General features: G+C 41.4%; 1 protein-coding gene across 3 annotated transcripts in view; it reads right to left on the bottom strand.

Moving 5' to 3' along the window:
• The window catches only part of Ano5 (anoctamin 5), an 86,443-nt gene extending 79,873 nt beyond the window's left edge, over positions 1-6,570 (bottom strand). Inside the window, exons 1-2 of one of the 3 annotated variants that reach the window (XM_021212092.1) lie at positions 6,349-6,570; positions 314-357 (exon numbers count right to left, since the gene is read on the bottom strand). In XM_021212092.1, the coding sequence (XP_021067751.1) occupies positions 314-357; positions 6,349-6,364 (60 nt within the window). In that variant the 5' untranslated portion in view covers positions 6,365-6,570. The remainder of the gene's footprint in view (positions 1-313; positions 358-6,348) is intronic. The other 2 variants (XM_021212109.1, XM_021212101.2) reach the window with 2 other exon arrangements.
• Positions 6,571-11,697: the final 5,127 nt, after the last annotated feature.

The following is an 11,697-nucleotide window of genomic DNA, read 5'->3' as shown; positions in this document are numbered from 1 at the left end:
TGTGTATGTGTGTGTTTCATTTGAGAACTCAGAACACTGAGGCAGGTAGCAAGGAACACGTGCCACTGTCACCAGGGCAATTTGAGTAGCATTAGTTGCCTACTGCAATAGACACTTCATGTTATATGCAATAGTAAGTGAGGCATGGAATTTGACTCACATTACAAGATGAGCAAGTCATAAAACAGAGAGCAGTGCATTATAGGAGTGGATATGTAGAGTCTGAGGCAGCTATAGGTCTGATGTGCTAAACTTGACCTAATATTTGTACTTTATGTATATTGTGAAACTAATACACAGACATTCAACTTACCTCATTCTTTTGGAGAGCATAGTCTATTTCTTTGGCTGTTAAGCCTAGAAGAAATAAGAAAAAAATCTATAATGCTGACTGGTCTTGTTCAAAAGTCTACACAAGGAAGAAACAGAAATTAAACAAAAGAACAAAATTCAAAGAAAAAAAAATACCAGGAGCTAATCTGTTCAAATCAGCCTCCAAAAGCTGTCCTGTTTCTCTCTAAAATACTGATGATTATAAAAAATTAATAATCTCAATCACTAGGAAACAAATGTAACTATGATCAATGCACTCATCAAGTCAGTCAAATCCCTCCAAAAGATCATCTTGTAGGAACCATGGATATTTACTTATTTGCTCTCTTTGTGTGTGAGATCATATTATTTTCTGTATTTTCCAGAGTGCTATCACTTTTAAAGCAGACAAAGTCACTCTGAAAGCACCCAGATATCTTTATGATGGTCAAGTGTTTAGTCACGTGTACACACATTCACAGCAAGTGGCAGCCACTGAAGATTGTTACATGTGGAATTGATTCTTAATCTCTAAGGACTTCGACTTGAAAATACACTGAGAAATATCTCTCAAGTCAATGGCTTCCTATACAACAATATATATATATATATATATATATGAAAAATAGTCCATTAGAAATGATATAAAATGTTTCTATTTACAGACCATCTCCAACAAACATAACTCCAGGAAGCATTAGCATTTACTCTGGTAATGTAGAAAATATAAAAGTACCACAATTTAAGAACCAATACAACCCACAAAAACCCCACAGATGATAGTGACTTAGGAAGCTCCAACCTCTTTACTGGTTGTGCAATTCACTGATATTTATGCTTTTAGATGGCTGAGAAAAATAGCATTAAGCATTATGAGAGAAAGAGGCAGTCCATATTCACATAGCTTTATTACAGAATGTGATGATAGTCACTCTTAAACTTAAGCATAGGCATGATATAAAAAGATAACAGTGTTTACTCTTGGCTGCACTTTCAGGCTCCCACTTGTCCCTCAGCGTGTATTCTTTACAAGTAAGTGGTGGTTATATGTACACAATGAGGTCATGCATTGTGGCAAACAAACACAACATCTATAGCTTCCCTTGCACGAACACAAAGCCTTCAGCTAATGTGTCAGAACCTTCCCCTTATGAATAAACATTTCAGGGGACCAATCACTGTGTGAAGAGTAGGTAGGACTTCTGGGTCAGGGAGAGAAAGAGGGGAGACAGGAGAGAGATGTGGTTTTTTAGACAGGGACAGCTTGGTGGACAATATGTAGCTAACAAGTGGTCAACGGTTTAGATGGCGAATTTACCAGGATTCGCCACCAGAGGATTTATATTTAATATGGTTTACAAGATTAGGATGCTAGTTGTTGCTCTTAGCGATTGAGTTACCGGTTGATTCTGAACTAAGTTTGTGTGGTGGTTTCCTTCATGCAGCAATTCAACTGGGTACCAGAGAGCAAGGTACAGCAGCAAAGCATGGTTTTGCAAGAAGTGCACCCTAAAAGGCCATGGGAATTTGGAAGTGTGGGGCTGGCATGGGAGTGACCGGCCAGTGGGAACTTAATGAGCTGGCTGGATTTTTTTTCAATTTTTTATTTTTTTACATTCCCTGCTACAAGCTGACACATCAATAGTATTGTGCCATTTCCTAACGCGTGAAAGCGTTAAAAGAACTGATGTATGCATAGCATGTAGACGATCCTTGTTGATGTTGTTGCTACTACTAGGATATATTATATTCCTAATTCATTTTCTCTGAATTTCTATAAAACTTTGGGTTAAATTTCAGTGTCAGAATGAAGTTTTGATAATTGTTTTCATGTTCATATCTTTGTGTTGTAGGAGGTAATCTTAAAAACACTTAACTTTTACAGTTACAAGCACATCATGAAAATTAACCAACGATGACTGTGTCATTTAGATTTCTTGAGTGTGAACTTTTTCGTGCAAAAGAGGAAAACAGAAATCAAAAGTCCTATGAAAGGCATATAACATACATACTCATACTGCAAGGGTTTTCCCAGTAAATACTGCCTCAATATGTAGCTCAAAGTTCAACCATGTCACCCAAGCAGTTTTCATTTGATGTGTGAGTGAAATGGAGTCTGATGAGTCTGACCTGACATTGTGTTATGTTTTGAGTGTTTCTTTCAGAGTTTCACATGCTGGGTGCCTGTCTCCTAGTGTGGTGATTTGAGAAGGGAAGGTAAGAACCCAGTCACACTTAACTGGGTCATTTCAGGCCTCATGTCTGTTTGTTGTTTTAAGTCTAAATATTTATATTTAATTCTAAAATCGATATTTCAAATCTAGAGGGGCCTCAGTCATCCTTAGCAGACCAAGCTGTCAGAGAGAGGGAGCATCATGCCCCCAAGTCTTTCTGGCATTGTGTCTTACCATAAAATGTTCTGTCACATATATTTCTGCAATAAAGCCAGTCACCAACACATGTAACATAGCCACAAAGCTCCCAAGCTGCACATATGTCAGTCTTCAGTTCCAAACCCATGAGCTAAATACTACTATACTCCTCGTACAATGCCACTATTAGACATTTCATTAAAGCAACACAAAATCAATTAACAATCTTTCAGACAAAGAGGTCAGACTCAAGACTGTCAGTGATATGTATTTATCTCTCAAGTCACTGTACCAGGGAATACCAACTCAGGAATGTTTTCTTTGCTTGAAGACAAAAATGGTCATAAATACAACAATGAACAATGCAATATACCAATGGGCCTCTATCACACAGTTGTCAAAAAACACACCCTTAAACAAGATCCACAGAGCATTTTGGGGTTCCATTTTTGAGAGAAAAGTGAGTACTCTAAATAGAAAACCTTCCTTCACTGGCTTCTTTTGCTTTTAACACAAAACTAGGCAGACTAAGCACATTCAAACTGTAATGTGAACTTAACAAGATGGATTTGAAGGTTCTGACAAAAGATACTAGAAGTTGCCTAGCCTCCCACTAGCTCTGCTATTCCCCTGTCACACTTTTACCTTTAATCTCCAGTCTTTTGTTCCCTGGGGTGAACTGTCACCTCTTGCTCAGCCTAGCTGATTCTGTACACTGAGACAGTTCAATTCTCTGTTCTAGCCTTGCCCCCAGACTACCTACCTCATGAGTACTTTTCTCTGTGTTGAATCTTCTTGTGAATAGAAATATCGAGGAGGATAGGTTTCTTCCCCCTTGCTTATCTAACACACACACACACACCACACACACACACACACACACACACACACACAAACACACGCATGCACACACACACACATGCACACACACATGTGGCTCAATATCTATTTCACACACAAAGGTTCACATCTTAAATTAACTTACATACCAACCAAGAGGACTGGGGCTGGAATGAGCGCTCACAGGTTCAGAGTTAACAGTGCTCTTCCAGGGGACCAGGGCTCCATTCCTAGCACCCACACCAGGCAGCTCATCAATGCTTCTTATTCTAGCTTCAAGGAATCCAACGCCCTTTTTCTGGCCTCTACAGGCACCTGCACACACATGGCAGGTACACAGACACATGAATAAAGATAAAAATAAGGGGCTTCAGAGATGGGTCAGCAGTTGAGAGCACATATTGCTCTTGTAGAGGATCAGATTCCATTTCCAGCACTCACGAGGAAGATCACCACCATCTTTAATGTGAGTTCCAGGGGATACAACGCCCTATTCTGATTACTGAGGACATCATGTATGCATGTGGTACACATACATGCAGGCAAAGCATTCATACACATAAAATAAAATGAAGAAATAAAAAAGACATTTAAAAATAAACAAAAATAAATCTTTTAAAAGATGAGAAAGAAAGAGAGAAAGAGAGAAGAAGAAGAAGAAGAAGAAGAAGAAGAAGAAGAAGAAGAAGAAGAAGAAGAAGAAGAAGAAGAAGAAGAAGAAGNGAAGAAGAAGAAGAAGAAGAAGAAGAAGAAGAAGAAGAAGAAGAAGAAGAAGAAGAAGAAGAAGAAGAAGGGAAGGAAGGAAGGAAGGAAGGAAGAAAAGAAAGAAAGAAAGAAAGAAAGAAAGAAAGAAAGAAAGAAAGAAAGAAAGAAAGAAAGAAAGAAAGAAAGAGGGAAAGAGGGAAAGAAAGTCTAAAGAACCCCCAAAACCAAAACCAATCAAGGGGTCCAAGGAGACCAAACTTGGATCCTGCTCCAAATGAGTCCTTTAGGATTCCTCCATCCCTGGAGACTTGCTGTAGATGAGAAACCAGAAATATGCAGGGTGATGCTAAACACCAAAGAGAATCATCATTTCTATGCTACAAGGGAAAGCCAGCGCAGACCGAGCTACCAGTTTTCATGGCAATCACCCTACCAAGAACATGCTCTCTTGCAAAACTAGTGCCCAAAATAGTCCCTGTGTTTGCCAAGAGGTCATCTCTCATTACACTCTTACCAGCATCACAAAATAAAACACAAACATGGGCCACTATAAATAATGTTTTGGTTAATATCAGACCACAGATAGATTAATGCTACCATTGTTGTGTCCTCGTGTATAGAAGGAAGCTCTACCACCCAGATTCTTGAAATCACTTATCAGATTTCATAGAGTGTATTCCTGCTGAGAACAACTAACTACTGCATGAGAACTCAAAGATTCTCATGACTGAGGGGCGGGTTATTTGATTAGCTATACTGTTTAATATAGCAGTAAAAGTATGACTTTACACTCAACTTTTAAACTTTCATTTCCAATGCCAAACTCTCAATCAACTTCCCCCCGAACCCTCCTGTCCCAGCTTGCCAACAGCAGTCACAGAATCATGAACAACAGCATGCTGGTTTGGATAAGAATGGCCCCTTGCAAGTTCATATACTTGAATAGTTGGTTGAAAGTTTAGTGGAATTGGTTGGGAAGGATTAAGACATGTGGCCTTGTTGGAAGAAGTATGTCAATGGGCCTGAGCTCTGAGGTTTCAAAAGACCACACCATTTCTATTTAGTTCTCTCCTTCTTCCTCCCCCTCTCTCAGCCTTACACCTGTGGAACATAAGGTAAGGTCTCAGGCCCTGCTCCAGTGTCGTGTTTACTAATGTGTTTCCTGCTCTGATGGCTGTGGACTCTAACCGCCCAGAACTGTAAGCCCCAATAAACATCCTTTTTTTTTTTTTTGTATAAATTATCTTGGTTGTGGTGTCTCTTTGTGACAATAGAAAATCGACTATCACAAATGGGCAATCTGACCAATACCTCCAATCAGGGGCATTCTGATTTTATACCTAGAAAAACAAAAGTTGTCCAGGGATCTCTACTGCCAAGTCCCTGCTTTCTGGAGTGTCATGCTTTCCGGTCCAGAGATAGGGACAGGATGCAGACACCAGACTTTCCATCAATATAAATTTCTCCCACCCTCATCCAAATCAGAGGAATAGCAGTGATTACACGAGTAAATATACATCACAATGGCATTTTCTATGAAAAGAAATTAGTTTCAGGAATGTTTTGCAATTCCTGGGGAGACAGAAGCTATACATGTCCTCATGCCAAAAGGTTAGTAACCAAATAGCTTCTAGTAAGTAGGCCCACCTTGAAGCTAAATTGCATTGAGATTCAAATGCCTAAAAACTGCAATATTTCATCTCCATGTGGATGCGATGAAATATTCTTTACTACCCAGAAAATATCACATCATATGAATTGTTGTTTTATTTTTTCCTTCAAAGAAGAAATAGAAGCCACTGGTGGGATCAAAAACTGGGCAACACTTAGAACACACTGAGGTCACTTTCAAAAGTATTCAATGCAGAGTGACTATGTGTTCCACAGACCTTCTGTGATAGAAAAATGAAAACCAATGTTTAAACAATAACTTTCAAATGAATGCTTATTGCTGTATTGTTCATATTAGTATAAGGCAGGAAATCTGCTTTATGTTCAGGGTTTGGCAAATGGTTCACCACACTAAGAACGTTCCCGGGACAGAAACCTACAGCTGCCAACGTCCCCGCAGAAACCCCACGCGAAGAAGGTTCGCGCGCCCGCTCAGCGCCAACCTTACCTTCCTGCTCCACCATCTCCAGCAGGTTGGGGTCACCTAGCTTTGCCAGCTCGTTGAAAGCACTGAAAGACCGCTGTGACAGGCGGCGAGATGATTTGGGGCGGAGGCTGAAGCGGATCGTCTGCCGCCTGCTTTTCAGCTCCTGCTCCGCTATCCCGCTGGAGCTCTCATTCTTCAAGGTGCCCGATTGCTGCAACTCGCCCGATTGAGGCGCCTGGAGCCCCAGAGGCACTGGAGACCCTGGGGACGCCCCGGGAGCCTGAGAAGAGGGAGGAGCTAGGATCGAGCGAAGTGCTGGGGACCAGGGAGACGCCACGGACTGGCGAGTTGCCATGGACGGGTGAGAAGCCAAGGACGAGGCGCCCTGAGCCAAAGAATCCTGGCGGTTCCACTGACTGGATTTCCTCTCCAGTCCGTACTTGGTTTGACTCTTGGGGCGGTCCAGCAGACTGGCAGTTAAGCTCTTGCGCTTCACTACCCTTGAGCGATGGTGCTGCTCTGTGCCCTCTGCGTAGGGCTCTAAGTAGTGCTCCTGGTCCTGGCTAAGCTGGCTTGAATCCCTTCCTTGATCCTGCTGCCAGCCCAGGTGCTCCTCCAGGTTGTGCTGGCGAAGTTTCCGTTTCTTCTTGGGCCTTTCTGGCACTCTGCCCTTTTCACTGATCTCTCTGGACAGCCCAGATTCCTCCCCAGTTTCGGACTCCTGGTCTTGCAGTATTGTCTCCGTTTCTCTTCTCTCCCTCAGGTTTTCCACCTGGTCCTCCTCAGGAACTTCCATAATGTCCACATACCTGGAGAGTCTAGGCCTCACCACCCTTCTTGCCCCTTCTGGGACACTTAATTGAAGCACACCTGGGGAGACTTCAGGCCCCTCTACCCTCCTTGGGTCCTCCTCAGGGGGCCTCACCACAGCTACATCTTCGGGGGGTTCCTGGGAATCTCCAGGCTCCCTTCCCTCTTGACCCCACAGCTCCATACCTAACAGGCTTAGAGCTCCCCGTTTCAACCGATCCACCCACTCAAGGCAGGTACTCACTGCACACCATCTCCAACCCTTTTCCTCACATCCCCTCTGGTAGGCAGCCTCGACCTACTAATAAGTCTGGTTGCCCAGGATTGTCTCACCCTCCACTCAAAGTGAAGCCATCTAAGACAAAACCTTCTTCCCAGTTGGGGGTTATTTTCTGTCGGGTGAGAATAAAATCCACTTCCCTTAAAGCCTCTCTCTCCCTTTAAGGACTGAGCGTGACGTAGGTCTTCTCGAGGGTTTCAAAAGACTCTTGGCTTGTCTTGAGGTTCTTTAATGGACATTTCCTGGATGGTGAGTCAGGGGCATTTCTACCGTGGAGAGAAGGTCAGACACTGAGGCCAAAATTAAGAGTCAGTCTCCGTTCCTTCAATGTTGAAAGGTATGGGCTAGTTACATGTGTACTCATGATGCATGTGATAGTGGAAACAGGAATATTCTATAATTGTGAATGAGTAAGAAAGCATCTTTTACACTCGATGAGAATAGTACCTTCTAGGGTATGCGAGGAGCACTCCATGAGTGTGCTGGGAAGAATGCTAGAAATAGCCCTTGAGCCTCACTCTGCCTCTTAACTTAAAGAGGAATCCCCAGCAAACAGATTGCTCTGAATTGGGCCGGACAACCCCACAGTAATTAGGAGATAGGAATTATTGAAGAGTAATTGTTGAGTGAGAGACTGAAGATGGGGTGGTTGGACACCTGAGCCGAGCACCTAGGGAGTACAAGGGTCATGACAGTGTGTTGAGGTGATTTGAAAATTAAGGAACAGTTGACCAAAGAAATCTTGGCTCCTCTTGGTGGCATGGCTGCTGTGTTTCTCAGGGACTTTCTGAAATCACCTCTTAGAGGTTTTAGCAGCCTGCAGTCGCTGTTTCTCTACGCTGTCAGAATTTTTTTTTCCCTACTGAATTTCTTGCAACACCATGTGACCAAGTGATTCAAGACTGAGGAACAATTTTGATCTTGTCATAAACTTAAAATGATAATTTTTTAGTTATAAAAACAAAATTTATAAAAATTGTATCTAAAATTATTGTATCAATAATTTTTCTCATTTTTTTTCTTAAAATATCTCACTCATTGTTTATTGAACATGATTTCATATAGTTTGAAGCCACAGTGGGCAATTTGGAAAACACCCCAGGGTCAACTTTGCTCCCACATTCCAGCTGCTGTCCCATCTCTGCTACTTGGCTTTATTCTTCTAATGAGAATGGTAAGAGAGGTTCAATCAATTAATGGTTCAGTGAAGCCAATTTCAAACACCAGCTGTAAGCCTTTGTGTGACTTAGCCTTTCTGAGTGGCAGCTGCATTATCCATTGAATGAAGGGAACAATTCACCTGGCATGAGGTTATTCTGTGGATTAAAACCATACTTTACATCTTCACTTATCTGGCTGGCTGGGCAGTCTGGTGGCTAAGAGTTCTTACTGCTCATGAAGGGGACCTGAGGGCAGTTTCCAGCGTTAATGTCATATGGCCCATAACCATCTGTAATGTTGAGGCCTGATGCTTTTATCATAACTGTAGCCATTATGTACTCAGACTCCATTTTGCTCATAAAGTGAAATTAAGTTAAGGTCTCAGACTCTACTTTCCAGAAGTAATTATCCATCGTTGACAAAATGTTACTAATAAGCACTTGTATCCTGTTATCTCAGTGTTCTGAAATACCCCTGTTCATCATCTGCCTATCACTCTTTGTACATCACTCAGGACCAATCAGCTTAAAGTTTTGCAGATAATACTTTGTCTAGTTAGCCAAAAATGTTCTACCACTTCACTGCTTGCCAATCCTAAATCTGATAGAGGACTAATATCCAATATATACAAAGAGCTCAAGAAGCTGAACTCCAGAAATTCAAATAACCCCATTAAAAATGGGGTACAGAGCTAAACAAAGAATTCTCAACTGAGGAATACCGAAGGGCTGAGAAACACTTGAAAAAATGTTCAACATTCTTAATCATCAGGGAAATGCAAATCAAAACAACCCTGAGATTCTACCTCACACCAGTCAGAATGGCTAAGATCAAAAACTCAGGTGACAGCAGATGCTGGTGAGGATGTGGATAAAGAGGAACACTCCTCCATTGCTGGTGGGATTGTAAGCTTGTACAACCACTCTGGAAATCAGTTTGGGAGTTCCTCAGAAAATTGGACATAGTACTACCGGAATATCCAGCAATACCTCTCCTGGGCATATACCCAGAAGATGTTTCAACTGGCAACAAGGGCACATGCTCCACTATGTTCATAGCATCCTTATTTGTAATAGCCAGAAGCTGGAAAGAACCCAGATGTCCCTCAACAGAGGAATGGATACAGAAACTGTGGTACATTTACACAATGGAGTGCTACTCAGCAATTAAAAACAATAAATTTATGAAATTCTTAGGCACATGGATGGATCTGGAGGATATCATCCTGAGTGAGGTAACCCAATCACAAAAGAAGTCACTTGATATGCAATCACCGATAAGTGGATATTAGCCCAGAAACTTAGAATACCAAAGATACAATTTGCAAAACACAAGAAAGTCAAGAAGGAAGACCAACATGCTTCATTCCTCCTTAGAATAGGGAACAAAATACCCATGGAAGGAGTTACAGAGACAAAGTTTGGAGCTAAGACGAAAGGATGGACCATCCAGAGACTGCCCCACCTGGGGATCCATACCATAATCAGNCACCAAATGAAGACACTACTGCATCTGCCAGCAAGATTATGCTGAAAGGACCCTGATATAGCTGTCTCTTGTGAGGCTAAGCCAGTGCCTGGCAAACACAGAAGTGGATGCTCACAGTCAGCTATCGGATGGAACGCAGGACCCCCAATGGAGGAGCTAGAGAAAGTACCCAAGGAGCTGAAGGTGTCTGCAACCCTATAGGAGGAACAACAATATGAACTAACCAGTACCCCCAAAGCTTGTGTCTCTAGCTGCATATAGCAGAAGATGGCCTAGTTGGCCATCATTGGGTAGAGAGGCCCCTTGGTGTTGCAAACTTTATATGCCCCAGTAAAGGGGAACACCAGGGCCAAGAAGTGGGGGTGGGTGAGTAGGGGAGCAGGGCGGGAGAGAGTATAGGGGATTTTTGGGATAGCATTTGAAATTTAGATGAAGAAAATATCTAATAAAATTTATTTTAAAAAGTGGCTTAGAGATATGCTTATACAAAAACTATAGTCTACTATAGTGGGGGTAAATTTGACTCATATAAAGATCCTCAGAATGTCAGATCAGAGAAAAGATAAAGGATGATGGTAGGAAGGTAGGGGGAAGTAAGGAAATGTGGAGAGAGGAGGGAGGGAGAACTTGCTACAGGTGTTTGAACTTGTCATGATTAATACATTTTTCTTAGTGCATGAACGCCAGCTAGGTGCCGGGGAAAGTTCAGACACTTCTGTGTGCCAAGCCTTTATTTGGTGTGATCGTGGGTGTGTTTATCTCTGAGACTTTGAAAATAATTTTTGCTTAGTTGTTTAGAATAAAAGAAGGGCAGGAGTCTACAAATATATGCCCTGTGCCTCTCCCTCCTCTCTTTGCTTAAGTACCTGTGGGGGAAGGTAAGGGCTTCACCAATCACCTACTTGTCTTTCTCCACCTTTGCAAGAGAACACTAGTAGCCTAATCCTTTGGGGGTCAAGGCTGCTTTAATTCCATATTTTCCATACTGTTTGGAAGAAAATTATAATACACAGCTTAACCTTAGGCTCAGAAGTCATGTTCCACCTCCTCAAGACTAGTTAACTACATAAGTTATTGAGAAATCTTCTACATAATAAAATTGTCTCTTGCTTCTGAGTGATTTATTCCACAATTAATTTGTACCAGTGAATCATGGATATTTATTTTACACATTGGATTATAGACTTTATTTTTAAAAAAATAAAACATCAAGGTTAATTTGTTAACTGATCTAGTAAAAGCGCTTGCTGCCTATCCCAATGGCTTGAGATCAAGCCCTCAGACCCACATGGGAAAAAGAAAGACTGCACACTCTGTGGTATGTACACCTCTCCACATAAACACAGACATACACACTGAATAAATAAATAAACACATATTATTACAAAAGCTCTTAAAACTTTTAAGTATTGTAAAAAATGAAGGCAGGAAATGAAGATGTTTCATTTGGAGTCCCACTGTAATACACTAATAAGCATATCAAGACCTTTAATTTACCATTCCCGTTAAGCTACTTTTTTTTGTTTGTTTTTTCCTCCCGCAAAATCTGTTTATTATAGTATGTTTCTTTTTTTATTATTATTATTATTTTCTTTATTTACATTTCAAATGCTATCCCTAAAGTTTCCCAT

Source organism: Mus pahari, chromosome 1, assembly GCF_900095145.1.
Source record: "Mus pahari chromosome 1, PAHARI_EIJ_v1.1, whole genome shotgun sequence".
Taxonomy (NCBI): Eukaryota; Metazoa; Chordata; class Mammalia; order Rodentia; family Muridae; genus Mus; species Mus pahari.
The sequence above is the reverse complement of the archived record's forward strand: the minus strand, read 5'-3'. Positions and strand labels throughout refer to the sequence as shown.